Raw genomic sequence first — 27,255 nt, forward strand, 5'->3', positions numbered from 1 at the left:
AACATGAATTAACTTCGGACCTCTAATGCATATCCTCCTAATTAAGCCATTTGGAATAGATCAATAGCTTATTGAATGAGTGGGTCCACACCCGTTGCTGGCGGACACCACAGACATGTGGGCAGGGCAGATGACCTGGGGGCCCATTGCTGATCACCTGAGATTTTGTACCTGGGCCAGAGTACAGTCTGTGAATGTCCCACCGGGATTGTGGAAGATGTGCAGATTCCAAGCATGTAAAATATGTTGCCTCAGCAAGCCAGCCGAGATATCGTTAGCCCTCCTGCATTAAGCAACATGCTGTCTGCTGGACAATGCTACCAGGACCCTGGATGCTGGCTTCTGTGGTATGTTACAGACCCAATAAAGCCGAATGTTTGAGTGGCTTAAACTAGCCTTGCCTCACAGCAAGCAAAACTAAGATTAAAAGCCTGCTCGATAACCTCCCGAATGTGCCTTGATGGAACTCCCTGTGGTTAGGCTCTTCCAACCCAAGGCAGGCGTCTGGATATGACAGGACTTGGCTGCCTTTGTTCGCTCCGATGGTTGCTACTGGGAAGCTCAGCACGGGAGGGGAAGGGGGTGTTTCTATTTATACGAGCTGAATGGGAAAGCAAGAGCTGGAACAAGTTGCCTACAGGGCTGATGGGTTTATTTCCAAGTCGATTTCTTTTGGCCCCGTCACATATGCTTTCTTTCATTTGTACGTGGTGCTGCTGCAGAGCTGGGCTTGATAAAGAGAGACGACTGAATTCCAAAGACTGAAGTGCCAGAATCAAACTTTTAGGAGTCTTTCTGTTGAACTTTAGGTGCCACTTCTGTACAGGAGGGGCTGGATTTTAAGACCTCCACGGCTGAGTTTTCAGACTTCTCTGCTTTGGTCCTGCTCATTTTGGATGCTTCCAGTACATGCACTCCTCCTTCTCCACTAGTGGTTAATCAATAAGCCCTTGCAAATAAGATTGAATAAGATCAGGGGCTGTTTTCAAGGCTGTTGTAATGCTAAATTTGCCCAGCTGTGTCTATAGACATGCCAGTTCTCTTATGCAGCTTCCCACGTATGGGCGGGTGAAATCTTGAGATGGGTGCATGAAGTTGCCAGAGTCCAAGATGGCGACGTTGCTGGTTGGAGTGGCTGGCATCCAGTCTGACAAAGCATGGGTGCTTCCATGAGAAGTGCTGGTGCTGAGTTCCAACACAGCACTGGTGCTCATGCGGGGAGGATTTGACAACCTTCCTTTCCTCGAGGCTCAATATGCCTCAAGGGCATATTTATGCACAGCACAGAGCACTTCCAGGGGAAGCCGAGGTTTTTGGAATCCACCCACCCTCCCACAGTTGCTGATGCTCACTGCTTTCGTTGAGAGCAGCAGCAGCAGTAGCAGCAGTAGCAGGAGTAATGTGGCACCTGCATTTTGTTAGTCTGGATGTTAACCCATGTGTTTAAAACACACACACATTTAGAAGTTGAAATTAACAAGTTTGCTATGGCAAAAATTTCTGTTCTGCATGTCCCAAAGATGTGATGGTTGGCTAATTAACCAGTTGAATATTGGCCAACTATTTCATAGGAACATGGAACATAGGGACATCGGAAGCTGGCATATACTGAGTCAGACCATTGGTCCATCTTGCTCAGTATTGACCTCACAGATTGGCAGCGGCTTCTCCAAGGTTGCAGGCAGGAATATCTCTCAGCCCTATCTTGGAGATCCTGCCAGGGCAGGAACGTGGAACCTTCTGCTCTTCCCAGAGTGGCTCCATCCCCTGAGGGGAATCTCTTACAGTGCTCACATGTCAAGTCTCCCATTCATATGCAACCAGGGTGGACCCTGCTTAGCTAAGGGGACAAGTAATGCTTGCTACCACAAGACCAGCTCAAGTGTTCATGTACAAAAAAAGTAATAACAAAAGGCTGGTGCCAGGGTGTCCCCAGAAATTCTCTCGAAGGCCCCCTCCCAGGTCACAAGGAGAAGCTTTCTGGAGAGATGGCTTCTGGACAGATGGCCAGGGTGGGAAAGGCAGACTCTGCTAGTTCTCCTTCACAGCAGAGGCAGATGAGCCCACAGCCCTCTTCAGAAGTTGCATCATTTGTGCAGCCAGGTTTCTGTACGCAGGCACACGCTTTTGTGTCAGTGCCGCACATGTGTGCATTATAGAAGAGAACCTGAGTATAAGCCTCTCAAATGCCAGTTAGAGGTGGGAAGTTGACGAACATGCATGTGGTGGCCACGGATGCGCTGTGTGTATAGATCATGTGTGTATCTCGCGTAACATGTGAGAAGGGCTTGTGGAAGTGCTGAACTGGTGCCTGGAGTTGGTAATGGGTTGGATGAGGGCAAATAGAATAGAACTTAATCCAGACACACTAGAGGCGCTGTCTGTGGGTGGTTCAGATGACTTGCACGGTGGTTTCTCACCCCATTTGTGGTAGGGTTGCACTTCCCCCTATGGAGCAGCTTGGCCAGAGTGTTGGGGTAGTGTTAGATCCAGCTCGGACTATGGGTCCTCATGTTTCCAGCCGGTGCAGGGCAGTCATAACATCCAGGTGCCTATATGGCAACATGCCTATGTGGGGCTGCCCTTGATGAATACAGTTTGAAAAGTTGAGTTGGCTCAGCATGTGGCAGCCAGTTGGGTGATTGGACTCAGCCCGCCATTTTGCCTCTCTTCAAAGATCTCCGTGGTCTTCCAGTGCACTTCTGGGTTCAGTTCAAGGTGCGTGGCTCATGAGGGATAGGGACCAGCCTTTGCTGGTTTTCAGTCCCATCTTCAAGAGTGTGAGGACCTTGATGACGGGATTTGGGGCCCATTCTGAACGGAACCTAGAGTAGGTCCTTTGGAACGAGCCCAGAGAAAGTCTCCTATCCCTATTTAAGTCCTGTCACAGAAATGTGGGTGCCTCTTTAAGAACTCCACAAATATGGGAAACATTTCCTGCCCGTAAAGGCTTAACTGGCTCTCTCCAGTTCTGCACAAAATGAGCAGCTCCATAATGAAAGGTAATGGCTAATTGTATTGCGTTAATTAAACTGAAAATGTCATACAACAGCTTGAAGGAGACCAGATATTGTGTAAGCTGCAATCCATCATCTTTATGTGCACCTGAAACTGGAGCGGGGAAGTAAGAATTTCCACCATTAATTTTTTTTATTGATTTGTTGATCTTATGGCAGAATAAAATACCTAAAGAAGCTCTGGAAGTTAAATCAGCTCTAAGGATATTGGGGGCAATATACTTTGCATGATCCCTTTTCGATGTGGCGTTTTTTCATCCGCCATGATATTGGTGTGGGAATAAACGACACAAAGTGTGATTAATACCTGTACAATTCTTTAGGGCCATTAATGTGTTAGGTGTTACTGTATATAGCCTGTTGCAGTGGAGGGGGGAGGCAGAAAGAGGCAGCGAGGCATGTTGGTCATGCGAGGTGTATTGCTGAAGGGGCACAATTCTCGACTCTGAGTTTGAATTCCAGAAAATAAGTTTGTGCACACAACCGCTCCTGGAGCGGAGAGGGTGGGTGGAAGTGGGGAAGCAGGGATGAACCTACCTCCCCCTCAGATGATCATTTGGTTTCCTCATGCTCCACACTACTCTGTCCAGCGTGGATCTCTGGAGGCTGGGACTAATTTCCCTGGCCTCCACGTATCCCATAATGCACTGTGTGATGAGTGGTGTATTGCCCCACAAACCGGGTGCTCTAGGTGCCAAACTCTGTGTATGCTCAGGCTACATGCAGCCCAAGCATACACATGCTCTTATATGTTCTTATATGGAATTCCTTGCCGTGGGATGTGGAGATGGCCACCAGCTTGGTTGGCTTTAAAAGGGGCTTAGACATTCATGGTGGACAGGTCTATCAATGGCTGCTGCCCTGAGCCATTAACCGCCCTGAGCCATTTTGGAAGGGCGGTATACAAATCAAACAAATAAATAAATAAAATTGTGAGCGCACGGGCATGCAGGAGAGACCCGCAAGCCAGGAGGCTGCTTTTAAGCCTCCCAGTTGGGGGTCTCCTCGTGAGTTGCTGCGGCACGGAGCCTCATGGCAGCAGCTCACAATTTAAAAAACATGTTCGTGGAACGCTCGCTCTACAAACCCAGTTTAAGGAGAGAGGTAGTTAGGCGGTGACAGGTATTTGGAGAGTGCCCCCATGTCCCCTCAGCCTTCTCTTCTCCAGTGCTGTTGGGTCGATGAGTCAGCAAGTCCATTTCCTCCCACCTTGCCACGCAGGGTGTGTTTCCCAGACTCCTGACCAGCTCCACTGTCCCACCCCAAGTCTTTTTAGTGCTTACCTGCCACACCCCACAGAATGCAGTCTCAGGCCCCGGTGAGACCTGCGTTTGTCAGCAGCAGGCACAAAGGGTTGGCTGCATGAAAGAGACGCCATGCTGTGTGTGCACAGCTGCCGTTCCAAGCAGCCTCCCTCTCCACCAGTCAGCGGGCAAAGCAGTAACTCCCATCTGGAGTTACTGACTGCTTGCGATGGCCAATGGGCAAGAATCTGACGCCCACCAAGAACATCCCATTGCTTTCTGGAGAGGCAGCCTTTGATTTGCTCCCCTCCAGCCTGATCCACTGATGAACTTTATGGAATCCTCCTCCTCCTCCTCCTCTTCATGAATCCCAAAGCAGCTGCCGCTCGGTGTGCTGATGGCTGAGCTGGGAAGGGGGTTCAATGTTGCCTACAAGTGCCAGGGAATGGGATCCATCCTCAGGCCGTGGATGCTGCACGAGCGGATGTTTTACAGGGATGCAAATTCTCCTTGTGGCAAGAGAGGGCCTCTTACATATTGTCCGTGTTTAGGGAGGAGGAATTCTCTAGATAAATTGCCACCCTCTTGCCCTTGAATTATAGGCACGGGCATTTGCTTCAGAGTTAGGGGATGAGGGAAGTATATTCACTCCACTCCTTCCTCTGTCAGCGGGAGCAAAAAGCCTGAGCTCCTCTCCGGGAGTCCACCAGAATAACAAACCTCATCCCTGCTGATTGTCTCATCTTCAGCAGCCCCTGCCTTCAGCAGCCCTACATTTAGGACACTCCTCCCCACTCCCTGCTTGCTCCTTCTTCCCTGGCCAGGCAAGTGAATTGGCCACCCAATCCCTGGCTTCCAAAGGGGAGTTGTTCTCCAACTCCACTCCCTTCATGAGCTTTCCTGCACCCATTTTCAGCTGTGGAGTTGACAGCGTTGCTCTTCCCTTTCCACCCTTTGGCTGCCTCTTGGGCTGCCCCCGCCCATCCCCTGGCAGCTGATGCACGTCCCTCTGAGCCCTTCCTGACTCCTGGAAGGAAATTACTGGGGCTCTCCTGACATCTGGAACCTCCGGCTTCTCCCAGCATCCTGCCGTTTGGGTAAACAGCACTGTCTCACGGAGGAGGGCAGGAAACCCCGACAATCAAGAGCCACCATCTGGCTGCTGCAGTCGGCTGGGTGTTGTGAGCTGTACGAAGGCGCCACTGGTGTGCAGCCGTTGGCCAATGAGAGAAGCCCCAGAGGAGCCCTGCTGGGTCAGAGCAGAGGTCTGCTGTCCTCCTTCCACTGTGGCCAGCCCAATGCTTCTGGGAAGCTCTGCATCCGAGCGTGGAGGAGGCAGGAGCCCTCCTGCCTTCTTGCTCCCCAGCATATGAGATGCCCAGGCAAAGCTGCCTCTGAGCATGGAGGGCTGATGCCCCACAGAGAAGATGGTGAAATGGTAACGGGTGATGGAGAGAAGGCATTGCTGCTTATCTCCTATTTTGCATCTGTCTTCTCCCTCAGGGAAATGTAGCTTAGCTGGACATCAGAGGCACGAACCCCCCAAAAGATGGATCCTATCTCAATGTAGGTAAAGAGATGCCCAAAGAATAGCTACCTACCTTCAATAAGTCCAAGTATCCAGGTTCAGATGAATTGCATACCAGGTTACTGGACTTGCATTATGTGATCTCAGAATGACTGTCTGCAATCTTTGAGAACACCTGGAGAACAGGTGAGGTCCTGGAAGACTGGAAACAAGCAAATGTTTCTGTCTTCAAAGAGAAAAAGGAGGCAGGGAACTACAAAGCTGTCAGCTTTACACTAAGACCTGGCAAAATCCTAGAACAGATTAGTAAGCAGTCTGCCTGTGAGTACTTAGAAAATAACCTGGTGCTTACTCAGAACCAGTATGGATTTGTCCAAAACAAATCCTGCCAGATGAACCTCATCTCCCTTTTGGATACAGTTCCTAGTTGAGTAGATAATGGGAATGCTGTGAACATACTATATCTTGGTTCAAGTAGAGTGCTGCAGAGTAATGCCCTTGACCCTGTGCTATTCAACATTTTCATAAAGACATTGAGGAGGGAGTAGAAGGGTTGTCTATTAAATTTGCAAATGACACAAAGCAGGGGATGAGGATAGCTAACAATACAGAAGACAGAATCAAGATCCAGACGAGTTTGGACAGGTTCAAATGAAAGAGGTGATTACAACGGATGGTTCACACTGAGCTTGGCCTTGACTCAAGGAGAAGCACCACCATTAGACGTAGATTCTAGTGTTAGGCATAAATTTCCTTAATAATCTCAGACTGAGACAAGATCTTACTTAAGAATACGTCTTTATTCCAGAACGTACCACAATTCTAAGGTGAAAGCCACAAGACAGATTATCTCAACCCATCTGAGGGACCAAACGCCCTTCTCAGTGAAGATCTGTGAAGGACCCCGTACCATCTAATACAGTTATTTTTATAACTTTAATGATGATAGTTGTTTTCTGATTGGATCTTCACTTGCCTATGCACATTACATGGTCAGCCCCCTCAAGAACATGTGCAACACGTCCACACACCAGACATTTGTGGCCATTTGTGTACTGCCTTTGGCCTCCATGTTCGAATATTCCATTGCCCATCTACCGGTTTACCACTTCTCATTACCCTAACAACAAAACATTTCCGGGCAGAGGCAGCAAAACATGGCCTCCCATCTTATAGCTACTAGATCAGGCCTGTGCGAAAGTTTAGTCAAGCGAAAGACTCTGCCGGTCAATTGCTATTGCCAAAATGCTTGCTAATAATCAGAAATTATGCAACTGAACCTCCAATGCAAAAACTGGGCCAAAGCCAACCAGATGAAGGTCAATATTTGGGTAAGAAAAATCAAATACACAAGTAAAAGATAGAGGTGTGCATGAAACTGGCTGGCCCGGTTCAGTTCGAGTCCAGACCGGACCTGAACCGGGCCCATTTGGTTTTGCCCCCCATTGAACACCCCTCCCACCCCGGTTTGGTTCAGGCTGGGGTTGTAAACTATCCCCCCTCCCACTTATGTCCTCTGGGGGGCTTCTCCAAGGCCGCAGGGTGTGTTTGTTCCACTAAGGTTTCCTCATGCAGTTCCCTCTGTCGCGGTGGCCATTTTGGAGGCCACCATGCATGCCCAGTGGGCCTCTGTGTAGTCAGCCCCAAACTGTTGAGCTGAATTGGCTCAATTTCGAACCGGTTCAGCATCGAGCATCGGTTTGCACATACCTAGTAAAAGATGTAGGAGACTTGAGTTGGCAGCTGTACATGCGAAAGGGATCTAGGTGCCTTAGTGGACAACAGGTTTATTTCATTTATTTAGCCAGCAGTGTGATGCAGCTGCTGAAAACCTCCAAGGCAAACTCAGGCTGCATTAGCAGAGGCAGAGTGTCCAGGTCACAAGAAGTTCTGAACTGGTCCGGTATCACTTGGAATACTGTGTCCAGTTCTGGACACTGTCGTTTAGGAAGGACCATTGGCTGTGTGTGCTCCCAATTTTCGGTTGTGTGGAAGCAAGGTAGGAGGAAAAGCTCCCAAACCCAGGTAGAGCACAGTTTTGATTGTGTGAATGACCTCATAGTCCCTGAGATCCCAGATCAATCAACACCAACCACCACTGGGTAGTCAGCTCTTCATTTTGTGGCTCAGAGCTCTTCATGCTTTGCAAATCTTGCATTCCAACATTCTTGCCATTAGTTTTTTTGGATAAAAAAGCAAGATGGTGGTGCAGAAAGGAAGATGAAGGACTTCTTAGTGTGAAGTTACAGTCAGGGGTCTCTTCCCTTCTGGCTACCCACAGGTCACTTTGACCTCTGATTGAGGTCCTAAGTTATTGCCAAAAGTTCAGGTTGGCTGAGCTCTGAATCCATGTCTGTCTCTGACCTCAAACCACATTTCCTCAGCTGTGCAAGTGTTCCTAATTAACAGCGAAAGCATAAGGAAACCAGCCGCTAATTAGATCCCAGGCCTGCATCCCAGCACTCCTCCTGCAGGCTGATCGAATTTGGGCACTGCAAAGCTGATCAGCAAACGATCTATTAGGTTAGAGGGGAGCCATTCTGGTTCGAGGAGGAGGTTAGATTTCCCTTTACAACTCATTTGCACGACTGTTTAGTGGTGCTCCAGCTGGGTGAGCATTAGAGAAACGTCTGACTGGTGATGCACGGTGCATGTTCATATTTACCTCTAGAAAAGAAGAGGATGCAGCAGTTCAAAGGGGGAACAAAGTGGGGGGGATGGGGCCTTTGATAATAAGGAAAAGGAGATTATTTTGGTTCTCTTCCGATGGAACTGGGGTATCTGGTTTATATTTGAATTGATCAACAAAACCAAATGGTTGTTGCACTGAACCTTTGAAGCCAATTTGTATGACTACTGGAGGTGCGATAGCAGTCTGGAAATGCACTTGGAAATGCTGCATGTGCCGGTTCTGAGCCCATCGGCAACTTGCGATAAGTCATGTGGAGGGCTGAGTTTTCATCCCAGGTTGATCGATCTGACTGCTGCATTTGGCAGGGAGCGTGCATAACCATCTGGGTTTTGATAGCTGTTTTGGTCCCTGTGAGGACCATACATGGAGAGGGCATTCACACAATCAAACACTGTTCTTCCTGGGTTTGAGAACTGTGTGTGCTCCCAATTTTCAGTTGTGTGGAAGCAAGGTAGGAGGAAAAGCTGGGTAGCTTTTGTTATTTGGAATCCGTGAATCCTTTCTTATTTGGAATCAATTAAGCTGGTGATCTCTCTCCTTCATGGGCAAGGGAAGATCCAGTTCATCCCCACCTAAGTAAATCTTCATACGGAGGCTGGGTTGTGGAATTGGAGGGACTCAGGATGCATCCCAATTTGATTGCAATGGATCAACCCAATATGGGTCACTTCTTTCAAGTGGAGGGGTTGCCTTTTGCATCTCCTGCCCCATTGGAGGACTTGTTCATCCCTGGTGGGTATTCTAAAATCCACTCCCTTTCTGCATCGCTGCCATGGACCCATGTGAGGCTGCCTTGGAACATCCCGTAAAAATGCTGTAGTGAGACTGCTAAGTGGAATCAGTTAGATGGGCATATCTTGCCATTCTGAAACAGCTGCACAGGTTGCAGGTCCATTTCTGGGCACTAAGGAAGGTGTTGCTGCTTACTCGTGGAGTTGTAGAAGGCCAGGGACCTGATATTTGAAAGGCTGCCTTACACCATGTGAACCTGCCCAGACACTCTGCGCCTTCTCAGAGGCCCTTCTCCAAGTGCCCCACCAGCTGGGAATAGGTGGGTGTTGACCTGGGAGGGGCCCTTCTTGGTCATGGAACCCCTGCTTTGGAGCTCTTTCCCTGGGAATATTTGCTAGTACCAAATGCTGTCTTTTCTGTGCCAGGCAAAGATGTTTTTGTTTGCCCAGCACTTCATCATGCCACCGAAGCTAGACACAGTGGCGAAGGAAAGGCTTCCTGCATCTCCTCTGAGCCACTGCCCATTTCTCATCTCTGTATCCTGCCAATGCTGTTAGAGGAGAGGGAGATATGGGGGCCCTGGCCTGTCCAGTCACTTGATCTCTTGCTTGGGGGTGTGAGTGGCAGTGCTTTGGCTGGGGTGGGGAGAGGGCTATGGCTGAAGGCTCTGCAGGCTGTGATGAAGGGTGAATTGCTTTGTAGGGAGGGCCTCCTCCACTGACTGGGGTCGTTTCTGGCAAGCGTTCAGCACTCCAGCGTGGCGCGCGGAAGGATCATGCCAGCAGACGCACTTTGAGCATCAGCTGAGGAGAGGCCATGCTTCAGGACAAGGACAAAGGAGTCCCCATGCTGGGCTCTGGCATTCAGCCCATTGTCTTGCCCTGATACTACCCATTGTGTTAAGAAGCAGCCTCCCCCCCCCCAGGGTGAAAGGAGGGCTCCAGCTCGGCTTGCCCCTCCGATGCCCTCCCGGTGCTGCTGCTCTGCACTTCTCCCCATCCTAGGAAGCACGTCTGGCCACCTGCCTACATCTCTTAGTTCCGTGGCTGTTTGAGTGCTCCCCAGGCGGGAAGCCGGAGATGCCCTGGCTGGTGCCCTGCTCCGCGGCTCCATCACGTCAACAAATTGCTGCCAGCGGGTTTTCTTTGGCTAAGCAGTTGAAGCTGCTTCCTGGAAAGCGCAGGGCAGTGGGAGCGGGGAGCTGTGGGGAAGGTGCTCCTGCTGGCGAGGGAGAAGCCCTGCTCTTGCTGGCCAAACTGGTCTGCATGAGTGGAGGAGCAGGAGAATCTCCTCCTTGGGGCTGCCCATCAGAAGCACCACCAGGAAGGGAGCACAGGGCAGCCAGCCAGCCAGCCGGTGGGAGGGATTTCTCTGCTGCCCCAGAGGGCAGGACGACAACTAGTGGGCTGAAGTCACAGAAGGACAGATTTTGGGTGTAGAGTACATTCGGGAAAACACCCTAATGGGAAGAGGAGTTTGACTGGGGTAATAGCAATAGCACTTACATTTATATACCGCTTTATAGCCGGAGCTCTCTAAGCGGTTTACAATGATTTAGCATATTGCCCCCCCAACATTCTGGGTACTCATTTTACCGACCTCGGAAGGATGGAAGGCTGAGTCAACCTTGAGCCCCTGGTCAGGATCGAACTTGCAACCTTCTGGTTACAGGGCGGCAGTTTTACCACTGCGCCACCAGGGGTAAGGGTTCTCCCTTGCTATAGGTCTTCAGTCAGAGGCTGAGAAGCCACCAGTTGGGGATGTGCTCACTCTGGATTTCCTGTGTCAGTGAGGGGGTTGGACTATATGGTCTTCAGGGTTCCCTCCCACTCTAGGACTCTGTGATTTCCTAGGTAGCTGGAAGCAACTGGTATCTAGGCACAAGCTCCACATTGATCACTCCATATCTAGGGCTGTTAGAAAATAATAGTTCTCAGTGCTAATCGCCTTACATTGAATCCAACCACCAATCTGTCTTGCCCCGGATTGTTTACTCTGACTCACAGCAGCTTCCCAGGCAGAGAGGACTTCTCCTCCCAGTACCTGCTACCTGAGATCCTTTTCACCAAGGATGCTGGAACTTTATGGGCGCAGAGCAGGTGTTCTGGCTGGAGCCATGTCCTCTACCCAAAGGGAGCCAGTAATGGGGAGGCGGGGTTCAGGCCACCGCTCTCCAGAGACTCAAGCAAAGACCTTTCTCAGCCCTGCTCCCTGAGTGCCTTTGATCTGGAGGGGGCCAGGAATTGTGCTGAGCACCTTCTACATGCCCCTCTCCTGGGATCTTTCTCAGCCCTGCTACTAGAGCTTTTGGAGACTGGATCTATGGATCTCCTCCTTGCTGCATAGTCCGTTCTATGGCAGGCTAGCTGTGGTGTGAGGTTCCCCAGTTCTCTTTGCACATCCAGTGCCAGACCATTTGGGGAGGCTGCACCAAGGGATTCTCCAGGTGTCCGACTATGGTATAATGCTTTCCAACAAAAGTGCTCAAAGCAGGTTACATAGAATCAGCACCCACATCCCTTTCTTGAGAAGGCAGGTCTGGCCACAATCACCCACGCCTTAGTCACACCACGCTGGATTACTGTAACATGCTCTACATGGGGCTGCCCTTGAAAACTATTTGGAAACTGCAACTAGTGCAAAATGAGGCAGCTAGGATTTTATCCGGAGCTGCCTCTTGGGATCATATTACACCATTCCGAAAGATCTGCACTGGCTACCAGTTTCTGGGTCCAATTCAAGATGCTGGTTTTGAACTTTAAACCTGTAGTGGATTAAAGCCATTGGCTCAGAGCAGCTCACATGAGTGGGGGGAAATGCTGAATCATCCCTGGTGAGCTGCTTGGCTAGGCTTCTCCTAAAACTAATCTATATTTCTGGTAGAATTAAAATGCTGCCACCACCACCCCCTTTGTCTAAAGAAACTCTCTGGGCTTGGAGTGGGATAACCCAGATAAAACTCTCTTAATTTTGCTATTGGACAAGTACAAAAATATTCCACGTGTACACCTACACGTGGTGAAAAAAACTGATAACTGCTGAGCTTCTGAGGATGTGTTTGCACTAGAGAAATCCCCCTTCTTCTACTTTGTTAAAAACCCACTCTGAGAGGCTTGTAAAAAGAAAAGAAAACACAGAAAAAGAAAATGTGTATTCAAAAGGCTACAAAATAGGTTGTCTCAAGCTTCAGTAATAGGTTGCATTTAAGAACACTTAAAAGGTTACAGAGACTTTTTCAATTATTACAGACTGGTTCCGTCTGAGGCTGTCTCAGCTTTTATAAACAGTTAAAAATATTTAGTAAGTTACAAAAATAGGTTGTCTTAATGCACACTTAAATGTTTACAGAGGCTTTTGCAATGCCCTAGGTGGGTTGAGTATAGGCTAGTGTTTCTTATTTCAATTACATTGCAGGTAAACTAAAATAGAACAGTATCCAGAATATTCAGCGTGCAGAGAGAGAGAGAGAGAGAGAGAGAGAGAGAGAGAGAGAGAGAGAGAGAGAGAAGCTTCTAATGCAAAGTCTGACCAGCCGGCTGACCCCAGCAGCCAATCCCAGTACACCAGGCCTTGTAAAGCCTAAACCTCCAGAGCAGCTCCTCCATCTGAGCACCAAGCCCCTTTCTCCTGATGGCTGCCTGGCTGAAGCCCTCATGCTTGCACCGGGGGTGGGGGAGGAGGAAGTCCTGCCCTCTGCCATCACTCCACTCCTCACCCCGACAAATATGCTGATGGCACCATCAGTATGTTTGCCAGAGATGCTGTGAGCTGCATCCTCAATTGCAACACCCTCCCCTTTCTCCCCACTGCCTGTGATTTTTAGAACATCTGGAGAGGGCTGGGTGCACCCCTCCCACTTGGCGTCTGCTTCTGGCTCATCCACTCTGGCCTTGGGGAGCCGGGGAGTCTGGCCTCCGTGTCTCTCCCTCTGGCCTCTTGACTTGGACCCTTGGAGCTGCCTTCTGATGGAGCTTGACCTTCTCTGTTCTAGAGCATGCCCCTGTCTCTGCCTCCTGGGTTGACAGCTGGCTCCCCCGGGGCCTCGGGCAGGCCCCTGGGAGGCCTGACACGCACCCTCCTTGGGAGGAATCAGCCGGAACCTGGGCTATGCCGTCTCTGTGTTCCTTGTGAGGTCTGCCTTTGTCACAACTTGCATTTACTCACAAGGAGAGACTCCTAATGGCTTCTCCCATATTGTTTTTTTACTGGGCATAATGAGAAGATGAGTTCTTCCAAAATGCCGCCCCCAGCATAAGTGCCAGCTCCTATATTACTGTCGTCTCTCGCCTGGCATTTGCTCTTGGCCAGCTTCTCTCTGGCGGAGCTGTCTGTGATGCGGACAGTTCTTTCCAGGGGTGGGCAGGAAGGGTGGGCACTTTGTCAGGCTGCACCATCTCCCAAACCAGAAGAAGCGAAGCGTTGAAATAGCAGCGGTGGCGGCCGCATGCAGGGATCTCGCTGGTGGGGTCGGCACGTGATCTTGACTGTCTTCTGACTAAATGGTTTCTCTCAATCAGTCGTCCTGTGTAGCTTTTAAATTGCAGGAAGCAAGATTTAGGTTAAATGTCAGGAAGAATTTATCTCCACGAAAAATAGCAGGGCAGGAAGGACACAAATACGGGGAACGGGAAATGTCAGAGCTGCGGTGATGTTTTTGTCATGGCAGAATATTAGTGAGCAGAGGAAGCCTTTGCCATTTGGTATATTATGGAAGTGCCTTATAATGCGTGTGATCCATCTTGTCTGCTGGCAATGAGGCTGAATCTGGGAACTGCTGCATGTACAAGATGTGCTTTACCACTGAAACAAGGCCTTGCATTAAACAGTCACATGCAAAATGGAATCTGCAGGAATCTGATTGTCATTCTCTTTTGCAGTCTTGGGCTGCCAATTTCCATGGGGAAAATCTATCTCCTAGATTGACTTCCAGGGAGTTCTGATTGGAGGTTGATTCATTCAGTTTGACCAACGCCTCACTTTACCAGAAAGCTCGGGATGTGCTTTGTGGATACACTCGTCGTGAACTTTCTGCCATATGGGCTTTGCAGACTTAAGGCCTGGTGATGACACTAATTCTCAATAATGCCTGGATTGCTTGCCTGTCAGAATGAAGATCTGTCTAGTATTGTCTGAAAGGATCATAGGAACATAGGAAGTTACCATAGTCTGTCCATTGGTCTATCTAGCACAGTATTGTCTTCACAGACTGGCAGCGGCTTCTCCAAGGTTGCAGGCAGGAATCGCTCTCAGCCCGATCTTGGAGATGCTGCCAGGGAGGGAACTCGGAACCTTCTGATGCTCTTCTCAGAGCGACTCCATCTCCTGAGGGTAATATCTTGCAGTGCTCACACTTCTAATCTCCCATTCATATGCAACCGGGGCAGACCCTGCTTAGCAAAGGGCAAAAGTCACGCTTGCTACCACAAGGCCAGCTCTCTTCCCACCTATCACAACAGTACATTTGAGGTATGGTCCTGCACAGGGGTGAATGGTACAGAAGTGGAGCTGTGCCTATCCCCATATGCCCTCCATGTCCCCTGCACACAGAACCCCTGTCAATTGCGGGTGGCAGGGGGCGGGCGGGACAGGACTAGACACGTTCGTGGAGGAGGATAGGTCAGTCAGTGGCCACTCTTCTTCAGGGTGGCTCTATGAAACCTCTGGATGCCAGTTGCATGGGAGCAACAGCAGGAGGGGGGGTTATGCCTTCATCTCCTGCTGGCAGGCTTCCCAGAGGTATCTGGGGGTGCCGAAGGATCTGTCTATTGAGCCTTTCGGTCCAGGCATCCAGAGTGGAGCCTGAACCGAAAGGCCTTTGGGGGGGCCCTCCACCCCCACCCCCAGCAGGTAGACCCCTGGCCCTCAGCACCTCCCCACTCCCTCTGCCACAGGAGATCAGGCGGGCTGGCTGCTGCGGGGCTGCTGGGGGCGGTGCAGGAGAGGGCCGGGTCTGGTGGTCCACGGAGGAGGGCTGTTCATGGAAGTGTGACTGGGAAGTAAATCTGCCGGGGGCCTGGCACTGCCAGGATCATGGGGCTCAGCATTTTGAAATCTGGATGAAGAGAAGATGAAGCGGCAATCTCCAACACAAAGCCCTTCTTGAAGAAGCTAGTGACAAACCAAAGATGATAAAACATTCTGCCAGAGGTGGCTCTAAGGGTCAGGCAGACGTGTCTGTACTCAGAGCCTTCCTTGGGATTTTAAGCTCTTAATGCTCATCTATCTATCTATCTATCTATCTATCTATCTATCTATCTATCTATCTATCACACTTCTATACCACTCTATCCAAAGGCTCTGGGCGGTGCACAACAAGTAAAATATAACAACAAACACCATTTAAAAACAAACAAGTTAAAAACAATATAAAAACAAATCTGAAACAATTCAGAGTCATTTAAAACCAATTAAAATAGTTTAAAACCATTTAAAAACCTTGGAAGGCCAGGCCAAACAAGTAAGTTTTTAGGGCTCTCTTAAAGGCCAACAAGGAGCCGAAATTATGGATCTCTGCTGGGAGTGCATTCATAAGAACATCAGAACAGCCCTGCTGGATCAGGCCCAAGGAAGCCCATCTTGACCAGCATCCTGTTTTGCACAGTGGCCCACCAGAAGCCGCTGGGAGTCTACAGGCAGGCCCTCTCTCCTGCTGTGACTCCCCTGCAGCTGGAACTCCGAGGCATCCTGCCAAAGGCAGAGGCATTCCATAGGCCAGGAGCAGCTGCAAAGAAGGCCCAGTTCCGAGTCGCCACCAGACGTACTGGTGGTAACTGGAGACGGACCTCTCCAGATCACCTCAACAGGCAATGGGGATCATACAGAAGAAGGTGCTTGCTAAGGTAGCCCGGACCCAAGCCATTCAGGGCTTTAGAGGTGATAATCATCATTTTGTTTTTTGCCTGGAAACATTTTGGCAGCCAATGCAGATGTTTGAGAACAGGCGTAATATGGTCTCTCCGGGTTGCCCCGAAGACCAATCTGGCTGCCACATTTTGAACTAACTGAAGTTTCCAAATTACATACAAAGGTAGCCCCACGTAGAGCACATTGCAGTAGTCCATCCTAGAGGTTACCAGCTGATGCACCACTGTTTTGAGGTCATCCTTGTCAAGGAATGGACACAGCTGTCAAATCAGCCGAAGTTGCTGGAAAGCACTCCTGGCCATGGCCTCCACCTGAGATACCAGGGTGAGGCCTGGATCCAAGAGCACTCCCAGGCTGCGCAGCTGTTCCTTCTGGGGGAGAGTAACCTCATCTAGCACAGGAAGATCTAACTCATCCCTCAAATTCCAATCCCCCAAAATGAGCGCCTCCATCTTCCTTGGATTCAGCTGCAATTTGTTGTCCATATTTTCTGCAAGTGTCTAACAGTGATGCCTCCTCTTCAAATCTGCCCCCTCAAAACTCAAATTTTGCCAGTGGCATAAGCCAGGGTTCCCACCCTTGCGTCCCTAGATGTTGCTGGAGGACAACTGCCATCATTGCTAGCTTCAGTGGTCAAGAGTCCCACAGCATCTGGGTAGGCAAGGTTGGGGCTCCCTGGTAGAAGCCCATCGTAGTCCTCCCCAGCTGTCACCGTGCCTCGGTACGTACCTCTGCACCCCTGTCTGTGTGCCTTTATCTGGGTGTAACCAGCACAGGGGCAGGAGTGGGTGGGAATCTGACCCTGCTGACTATGCCGTGCAGGACCGGACTGCACCTGTACACAGAGCTTGAACTGGTGTTGCAGGAGTGTTCTCTCGAATCCTTTTCATCTGTGGGCGGAATGAGTTTTGTTCTGGGTGGCAGCAGCAAGGCCGTGCACGCACACATGTACATTCAAGCAAGGCCTTCCTGATTCAACCCGAAAGGGATCTGAAATTAACTGAGCAGACATCAAAAAAACTTGTGAGTGCACAGACGTGCCTTAGAGGGGACCCTGGTTGCCGGGGTCAGCCCTGGGACCAGCTGTCTGTGGCAGTGCTCATCCGAGGAATATGTGAAATCGTGTTCCCTGAACATGTGCAGAGTACCCTTTGCGTGAGGACTGCCTGCCTTCACACCCCTGGCAGAGGCAAGATGGACTGTTAAGCCAGGGTGGCTGCCAGGCAGACCTGAGCCTGCTCTGCCATCTGCTCTGCTGGCCAAAGACCATAATGAGACGGATGGATCGATGGTTTGATTGGAATGATCAGCGGCTCCCGGCTCCCTTGAAAAGGTGGTGCCTGCCGCTCCATTGTGGGCTGAAATCCACCCTGACTGCAAGAGGCTGGAGCCATGAATGGCAAAGGAATCTGGATTCCAATTTCTGTTCTTATTTAAACTTCGTCTGCAGGTTCTAAAAACAAGAGTTCCCTTCAAAACCAGCCTGCTTGTTTCTTGGCAAGAAATGGCATCGGTTTTTAAAGGCTGCCATTTACCAAACACGCTCAGGCCAATCGTAGGCTGAAATAAGGTCTAGGGAGGAGAACTGGTCTTATTGTAGCAAGCATGACCTGTCCCTTCTGCTAAGCAGGGTCCACCCTGGTTTGCAATTGAATGGGAGACTTCATGTGAGCACTGTAAGATATTCTCCGTAGGGGAAGGGGGCGCTCTGGGAAGAGCACCTGCATGTTTGCATGCAGAAGGTCCCAAGTTCCCTCCCTGGCAGCATCCCCGAGACAGGGCTGAGAGAGACTCCTGCCTGCAACCTTAGAGAAGCTGTTGCTGTACTGGGTAAACAATACTGAGCTAGATGGACCAAGGGCCTGACTCTGTATACGGCAACTTCTGATGTTCCTAGTTTTGCCCTGAGACTTGCTGTAGAGAACAGCAACCTCTGCTACGTTTGTATGGTGGCCCAACAGGCTTTGGAAAGGTCTTGGTTTTGCTGCCTGCCTGGGATTGCCAAAACAGGAGGGAGGGGGTGTCAAGCTACTGCCAGGCCCCAGTCCATGGCTGGCGAGCTGCATGGGGTTTTCTAACTCATAAGCCAATGCAGACAGACCTTGAGAGACAGCCAAGCTATAGGAGCTCAACATCTTCTGTATTTTCCTTTTCTCATTTTTATGCAATGGGAATAATGAGAAATCCTCCCCCTGTTTCCTTGTGCCTCCATCTCCTTCCCCTCTTGTCTTCCCCTCTTGTGTCTGTCTGCTAGATCGTGATGCTGGTCTTGAGGCAGGGACCTGCCATCTTGTTCTTTCCAAGAACCATGTTCCTCTGAAGGGCATTAGAGAAATAAGGGATCATAGTGCCCCAGTAGAATTCCCCCCACAAAGTACATCACTTTGATGATACATCTGGTACTCATTTTCAAACCTTTGGTTTTAAATTAAATTTAAGTTGATTTTGTTTCCTGCCCTGAAACCTGAGGATTAGAAATCAAGCCACCTTGTTGTGTATATAACAATGAGTTTTTAGCATTAATTGCATGGAGAGAGGATGGGGTTGGTCCCAAAGTGCCAACTGCTTAGTTTTATTGTCTTCATTAAAGTGCTTCGTTTGTGTAATGAGCAAGATAATACATTTTGATGCAATTAAAAAGAACAATAATGAAAAGTTTATTTTTAAAAAAATTAAGCCCAAAATATCCTGAGTTAAAATTAAGAATATAAGATTTCCTTTGGGGGATTTCCAGAGATTAATGAAACCGTGATGGATGTGTCCTGATCCTCTCATTCCTTGCATGAGGAACCCTGATGCACAAATGGAGTTTCCCCATTCACTGCAGTGGCGGAGAGGGAGAAGGCTGTGCTCCCGGGCATGCAGATGGCATGGCTCCCGGATCTCCGCCCTGCAAGGGAGCCCTCACAGAGTTTAGGACCGGAAGGGAGGTCCTCAGCCAGGCCTCCAGACCCCCAGCTCAAGCTGAAGGGGGCCATGTGGGGATGAGTGCCCGTGGTCCTGGCCTCGGAGGCGACTGTTTCCGTTTGAACAAGGTTGTAATGGAGGATGCCTCTGAGCACCAGTTGCAGGGGGGTCACAGCACCAGGAGGGAGGGCCTGCCCTCAACTCTTGCCTGTGGCTTCCAGCGGCATCTGGTGGGCCACTGTGTGAAACAGGATGCCAGACTAGATGGGCTTCCTTGGGCCTGATCCAGCAGGGCTGTTCTTATGTTCTTATGTAGTCGGAGAAGCAGATGAGCCAGATCCATCTGCTCAACGCCATCCTTATGTCCTGAAAGCCTCAGTCTCATAAAAAGAGTACCCGTCACAGAATTTGGCCCATCTTCACTTTCCTTGTAGGTTTCTGGCCCTCATGATTCCACAGAGTGTGCTGGGGAGAACGTATCGGTAGGGGCTTTTCGCCCTTTCTTTCCTCCTGTGTAGTTCAAACCAGTCTCTGCTTGGGCTGAAGCCTCATAACTCTGCTGGAGGCGGCTTCTCACGCCACTTAATGGCTGAGTGGAGTTGCTGCCTGAATGGCTTCCCTTGGGCCAACACCCATCTCCATTCCACAGCCAGGAGAACCCATAGCTCCATTCACACATTATGTTCCACACTCATACAATGAGTGTACAGTGTACACAGGGACAGTTAGTCACACGTTGTGTTGAATACGGGAAGAGCAGTACACATCCTCTCTGCACCATGCATTTGAGGGGCCTGGACCCATGTTCAATTTTAACATAAAGTCTATTTATTGTTGGTTTGTTAGATTTATAATGCCCTGGCTGTTGCAGGTGTCCTTCTTATGTTTCTTTTAAAGATTGTGAGCCCTTTGGGGACAGGGCCATTTTATTTATTTCTTTATATCTATGTAAACTGCTCTGGGGGCTTCTGTTGAAAAGTGGTATATAAATATCCACTGTGTTGTATTGTATTGTATTGTGTTATACCACCTTTCATAAAAAATTATCTCAAGGCGGTTTACAAAAATCAGTACAATAAAATGCCATTAAAATATTGGAATCAATTAAAACCATAAGAACATCAAATACCAAAACCAGCCATAAAAACAAAACAGAGCCCAAACAAAGCAAGCTAAAAGGTACACAAGTCATTCGCTCAAACCTATGTACGAGTGTCCAGTTAGTACAGCATCATGTCTGAATGGATGTTAGTACAGCATCATGTCAGCCAAGGGCCCGGGGGTCCCCTCTGGCTCCATCTTCTTACTGACCGGTCTTACTTCTGGTTGGTTCCACAGCCCCACCCACGGTGAGGATCAACCATTCCGGCCTGGCCTGCAACATTGAGGAGGAACGTTACTCGGAGCGAGTCTACACCATCCGCGAAGGGGAGACGCTGGAGCTGATGTGTCTGGTCACGGGCCACCCACGGCCACAGGTGAGTCCCCGGCTGTGATCCGTGTGTGGTCCACACCCTGATTCGGAACGGTGTCATCCGGCCTGGTCCTCAGAACTTGAGATAATGAGCAGCACTACCCTCGCTCCTCCGGCAAGGACTGCCTGCGGGGTGGACGGTTATATTTTCAAATCTCTCAAATGGTACATGAATACTAGCCATTTACTGATAACCGCTAGCTAGGCTCTACTTGGGTGCTCGCGGTCTAGTTTCATGCTCCCTCTTTGAATACCGAGGATCCAGGTGTCCAGAAAACCGTTAGAAATAAACTCATGGTATCGTCTTTGCTGAATTTAGAATGAAGCAAGGGGGAGAGGGTTGTGTCAGGACCCCAGATCCAGGACCACCCTAATTGGGGGTCAAGGTAGACGCCTCAGGGGATGAGATGGGGTGACCCTGGGCTGGCAGGACTCCCTAGCCCGGGAGGATATGAGCCAGCACTCCAGCACTACCTGAGGACAGAGCCGTAACTTGGAGATGGGCAGGGAGTAACCGTGTGAATCAGGAGCAGCTTGTCCTAACAAGCGGGGGGGGGGGGAGGAAGCCACGCTGCCTCTCCTTCTTGGAGCTCCGTTTGCTCCTCTCTCTCACTCCATGGGCTGACTGAAACCTGAACATTTGTCAGGTGGAGCTGCAACCAGGGCAACTCTCATTAACAGCAGGGTGGAATGGGAGAGAGAGGAGCAAATGGAGCTCTGGGAAGGGAAGGCAGCTGTGTCTCCGTTGAGGGCACCCCCCAGCATACGCCCCCCTCAGGCTCGTTAGGATGAGCCAATCCTCGTGTGCCAACAAATCATGCTGAATAATAATAATAATAATAATAAGCAAATAAACAATGTTATTTGTCAGCTGCCCCATAACAAATTGTTCTCAGGGTGGCTTACAACACAGTATTAAAACATCCAGTTAAGTGGCACAGCAGGGAAATGCTTGACTAACAAGCAGAAGGTTGCCAGTTTGAATCCCCACTGCCATGTTTCCCAGACTATGGAAACCCCTCTATTGGGCAGCAGCGATAGAGGAAGATGCTGAAAGGCATCATCTCATACTGACGGCACACTTTACCTTTTAAAAGCAAATAAAATACATCAGATCACAATACAGTAAATAAAACCACGAATATAAAATACAGTACAAAAGCATTTAAAAACATTTATTTAAAAAGGAAGTTTTAGAAACCAAATTTAAAAGTCAAAATGTTAAAAGCCTGCGTGAATAAAAAGGTCTTTACCTGGCATCTACAAGAACAAAGTGATGAATCCAGGTAAACCTCACGGGAACCCTGCCAGACCCCATAGCATGACTGCCAAAGGGGTTAAGCAGTCACCCACTAGCACCACCCCTTTTGGGGAAAGGGCCTCGAGGAAGGAGCGGAACCACCTCCAGGCAGTGCCTCCCACACCCAGTTTGGCCAGCCTATCCGAAAGGATGCCGTGGTCAATGGTATCAGAAGCCACTGAGAGATCCCAGAGAATTAACAGGGTTGCACTCCCCCCCCCCCATGCCTGATTTCTAATTGAAATGGATCCAGTCTGTTTCCTCCAAGAGTTTCTGGACTCGACAGCCCTGCTACCCAGAGTCCTTTCCCCTGTGAGTACTGAAATAACATTGCACATTCGTACGACACAAATCTACGTCTCATGTCTGAATATGGTTTGACTCCACCTGTGTCTTTTTGAGGAGAGAGGTGAGATGTGAAGCGTATTCATTGCCGTGAGTCAAATGTTATTCTGGACCCAGACTGGTATCTTCCAACAGCCTTCTCTGTGCATTTCCTCTGGCCAAAGATCTGTTGTGCCACAATCCGTCCATGGAAGCAAAGCCCTTAGCCCGTTTACTCAGACCTTTTGAGCTCGCTGGGACCTGCTCCCAAGTCAAGCAAGGTTGTTTAGCATGTTTCTTAGCATGCTTCCCGCAAGGTAACTCTCACTGTATGCAATGGGCTTTACTTCCAGGCAACTGTGCAGCCTTTTCTCTAAGTTGTTGCAAAAATTTCCAGCAGCTGAAAGCGTTTGATTGTTTGATTTATTTATCTTTTTATTACATTTATATCCGGCTCTTCCTCGTCGGAGTGGCATACATGGTTATGCTTATCCTCACAACAGCCCTGTGAGGTAGGTTAGGCTGAGAGATACATGACTGGCCCAAAGACACCCAGTGAGTTTCATGGTTGAATGGGGATTCGAACTTGGGTCTTCCCAGTCCTAGTCCAACACTTCTACACTATTCTGGCTAGAGTTGTTACTCCAGAATTTTTCTGACAGAATAATATTCTCCAAATGTCTTTCAACTCTAGAGAGAATGTAGCCTCCAAATCCACTTTCCTTTACAGAGGAAGGGGCATACCCTTTTTCTGTGTATGCCGTGGCAGAGTTTGATCGGTATTCTCTTTAGGGATTCTTTCAGAATTCGTCTTCTCTGATTTTCTCTCAGGGTTTTGAAGTTTCAAATTACCTGGTCTTTCTTCTCAAATGGCAGAAATGTGATAGGAATTCTCCATTGCTCTGTTCCTTTATTTCCCAGTTTTGCACAGTGTGCGGGAAAGGACAGCTAACTAATTACTCTGTATGCATGTACGGAGAACTGCATGTATGTACTGTATGTGTTTTCATGTGAATTATTGTAAATATGTTCATGTAAAAAGTCAGCTTGGAGACTGGACCCCCTTGAAAATGTATGAGAACACGCATCAGAAGTGAATGATTGGAACACAATGTGAGAATGAGGTGAAAGTCTGCTGACACTTTCCATCCCTTCCATTCACTTGTGAGTTTCCCCACCCTTGTCTGTCACCAGTGCACACATGTGCCTTGAGGAAACCCTGCAAAAAGCAATCCTGACAAATTCGTGGAGGTCTATCGATGGCTGTTAGTCCTGTTGGCTATAGGCCTCCTCCAAGCTCAGAGGCAAGAGGCCTTTAAATACCAGCTGCAGGGGAGCAACAGCAGGAGAAGGGGCATGCCCTCACCTCCTGCTTGTGGGCTTCCCAGAGGCATCTGGTGGGCCACAGTGGGAAACAGGACTAAATAGCTGAACTAGATAGGCCTTGGGCCTGATCCAGCAGGGCTGCTCTTATGATTGTTTGCAGAGGAGAGCTGCACTTGTGTAAGCGTGACTTGTCCCCTTAGCTAAGCAGGGTCCGCCCCAGTTGCATATGAATGGGAGACTAGAAGGGTGAGCACTGCAAGATATTCCCCTCAGGGGATGGAGCCGCTCTGGAAAGACCAGAAGGTTTCAAGTTCCCTCCCTGGCAGCATCTCCAGGATAGGGCTGAGAGAAGCTCCTGCTGCCGCTGCCAGTCTGTGAAGACAACACTGAGCTAGATAGACCAATGGTCTGACTCAGTATATGGCAGCTTCCTATGTTCCTATGATTGTGCAGTGGGTTTATACTAGTGGTTGCTCTTCTGTTTCTTGATAACAGTGCAAAAATCACAAAGTGTGTTTGCTCATTTGTAAAGCATTGCATGAATGTTTGGATGCAGTAACAGATACAGTCATATGGAGACTGGGGCTTTTTGCAGGGTTTTATCAAGATACTCACATGAATCAGGATTTGGGGGTGGATGGGGGTTAGCTGCAACACCCACTTCCCCCCACCCCCAGATGGTGAAAGCGATGCATGCTCCAATCCTGGAATTAGTTTCAGAAATTCTCCTAGTTTACCTGGAATTCACGAGGAGTGGGAAATATGGGCAGAGACCATCAGAGAAACAATGAAGGAAAGGACCCAGGGATGCATGGTGTGGAGACAGTGGATAGAGAGACATTCTTCTCCTTCTCACCTAACACTAGAACCAGGGGTCATCCCATGGAATGGATTGCCAGGCAAATTAGAACCAGCAAATGGAGGTCCCTTTTCACATGATGCATAATCAACTTGCGGAATTCTCTGCCACACAATGTGGTGACAGCCAAAAACCTGGATGGCTTTAAGAGGGGTTTGGATCACTTCATGGAGGAGAGGTCTATTGACAGCTACTAGTCGGAGGGCTGTGGGCCACCTCCAGCCTCAAGGGTGTGCCTCTGAGTACCAGTTGCAGGGGAGTAACGGCAGGAGGGAGGGCATGCCCTCAGCTCCTGCCTGTGGCTTCCAGCGGCATCTGGTGGGCCACTGTGCAAAACAGGATGCTGGACTAGATGGGCCTTCTTGGGCCTGATCCAACAGGGCTGTTCTTATGTTCTTGAATCTTCTCAACCCTCAGCAAGCAGGGCTAAGAAAGACTCATTCCTGAGACCCTGCAGACCAGCATTCCTTCCAGGCCATTTCAAGCTGAGACCTTTCCTAAACTTGTTCTGCCTTTGGGAGCTCCACAGCCCTCTAGGTCAGCCAGTTCTTTGGTGAGCGGAACCAAAACACCGGATCCTTGTGTGCAATTCTGTCTCTGCGGCCTTCTGATAGGAATAGAAGGATCGGTAGCCTGTGGCACTGATCTGTTGCTGGCATTAGACCAGAGTACAGAAGAGAGGACCTCAGACGCCCTGCTAAAACCAGCCGATGGGAAAGGAGGCTGGAGAGAGAGGCATAGACTCCCTGCTGCTAGCATAGCATAGAAATTGGGGTCCTTGCCATGCAACCACTGTTGCTGGGAGGAGAAATGTTTCTGGCATGGGCGGGTGCAGCCGGCTCTTCCTTCCAGGACCTCTGCAGCCCCCCTTGAGGTGACTTGCACCCCCCCCCCAATAGAGTAACCCCTCAGAAGTCTGCAAACCACTGGAGTCAACAGTACTGATCTAGGTGGACCAATGGTCTGATCGGGTTAGAGTCTAACCATGAGTGATATGCCTTTAGTCATGCAGCAGTCAAATTGGGGACTTTCCCCTTCAGAATGCTTGCAAGTGAGGGGCCTGATCCTGTCTCAGTTGCCACTGGACAAAATCCTGAAGCGGAGGAGAACCTCAGTGGATGCAATCATAACCCCCAAGAATCTATGAGTACAAACGGGTGTATTTGTCGCTGCTTGTCGTTGGACCAGCGAGTCAGGAAACATGTTATATTGCCTGGAGAGGGGCTGTGTTAAGCCGTCTAGGAGATTATGATCCCACTAGATCAACAAAACTCTTGGGCAAAACAAGCTTATCATCGCTCCAGCCTGCCACCCAGCTCAGTGCATTTTTCTCCCCTCCAATCTTTATTTTCTCATCTCGGACCTTGGACAGAAAATTGATTTTAGTTCATGTTACCAGTTTATGGATTTCTCTCCCTCTGTCTTCATCTTATGCCTTGATCATCTCTGCCTCCTTCCCTCTCCCTCCCCGTCTCTCCTGCTGCTCGCTCTCATTACAAGGTTCAGCAGCAGGAGGAGAAGCGCTCTTTTTTTCTGGAGGAGAATTGCTTTGTGAATGAGCCAATGTGGAGAGGGAGATGGTGTCCTGTAGCACCTATGAGGCTGAGTTTTGAGTCAGGGAGTCCCTGGCTGGATCCTGGCTTCTCCATGGACTTGCCCAGTGGCCTAGGGTGACCATTCTCGTGGATCCTCAGCCCCGCTGCCCTATATGGGCATGTTAATCCCAGTCTACCTTATAGGGTCGTTGTGAGGACGACAGGAAGGTAACCTATGAATGAAATGTCGAGATGAATGGCAAAAATCCTTGAAAAGAGACTTCCCCCAAGAGAGCTGGCAAAGCTGCACATTACCCAAGCCCGCCTTAGTGTTGTTACCAGAATCCTATCCAGTTTGGAGTCATGGCTGGAGTGGAGAAGGCAGCCTTGCCCCCAGCAGCCATGGCTCCCGTCTTGCAATGAAAACCCCACCTTCAGAGGTTACGCAAGTGGTGAGTGGGAGCAGGGCCTTCTCGCGTGCAACACCCTGCCTGCGAATGCCCTCCGCAGAGAGGCTTGCCTGGTGCCACACGTGTGACCCCTTTATTTGCCCCGGCTGGTCAGAATGTCGAGAGTGGCTGATTCTTCTTGCCCTTCCAGTGGCCTTACTCATTTCATGGAGTGAGATATATTGTGAATGTTCTTGTCTTGTCTTTTGGTTCACTATCTCTGGTTTGATTGTAGTATTTTACTGTTAGCAACTTTGGGGGCTTTTTCATGGGAGAAGGCCAACAAATGTTGACATCAGAAATGTCTTAGCAAATAGAGGGTGGGACGCAGAGAAGAGAGACCCCCATTCAGACCCTCGCGCCAGAAGTCCACATTGTCGTTTAGAAGTTTGTCCCAGTGGGGATACTGGCGGGGTGTGCAGGTGGATTCAGAAAGGGAAAAGGAGGGAGTGGAGAAGGAGGGGAGGGAGTCCTTCCTGGAAGAAAGTCATGGTTAAATCTGCGTAAGGTGACTTTGTGTTTGTGAGGGAAGCAGCTATAAAGCAGGAAGTCCAGACTCCCAGCATAACCGGCTCGGAGCTGGGCTGTGCAGGACCGCAGGGATGAGGCTTCCAGGCTCCTCCGGGCAACTCAGCTGCTGCTGAGAATCATGTGGGTGGCATCCAGGGCCGGCAAGACAAGACGGAGCGAGGGGAATCCAGGGTCTGACTCGCTAGAAAGCCACTTCCCATGGAGCCGGACACCGTGGGCTTGGGAGGTGGGCGAGGGAGGAGACACCAAGCGCTGCACTCCACCGGAGCCCCCTCCAGCCCCTGCCATAGATGCCTGCTGGCCCCACTGAGCTTGGCACTGAGCTGTCGGTCAGGCTTGGCAGGCAGGGAAGAGGCACGCCTTGAAACGTCGGACGAAATGCAAGATCTGGTGCAGGGTGCTGTCAGGATGCTGATGACACCCAACACGATTTCTCCATGTCTGCATCCTCAGGTGAAGGCACAACTCCCCGA

General features: G+C 49.8%; 1 protein-coding gene across 2 annotated transcripts in view; it reads left to right on the forward strand.

Annotated features, from left to right (window-relative positions):
- The window catches only part of MDGA2 (MAM domain containing glycosylphosphatidylinositol anchor 2), a 528,709-nt gene that overhangs the window by 158,021 nt on the left and 343,433 nt on the right, over window positions 1–27,255 (forward strand). For both annotated transcript variants that reach the window (XM_053283953.1, XM_053283954.1), the window contains exon 2: window positions 20,323–20,462. In XM_053283953.1, the coding sequence (XP_053139928.1) occupies window positions 20,323–20,462 (140 nt within the window). The remainder of the gene's footprint in view (window positions 1–20,322; window positions 20,463–27,255) is intronic.

Source organism: Hemicordylus capensis, chromosome 1 (genome assembly GCF_027244095.1).
Source record: "Hemicordylus capensis ecotype Gifberg chromosome 1, rHemCap1.1.pri, whole genome shotgun sequence".
Classification (NCBI taxonomy): domain Eukaryota; kingdom Metazoa; phylum Chordata; class Lepidosauria; order Squamata; family Cordylidae; genus Hemicordylus; species Hemicordylus capensis.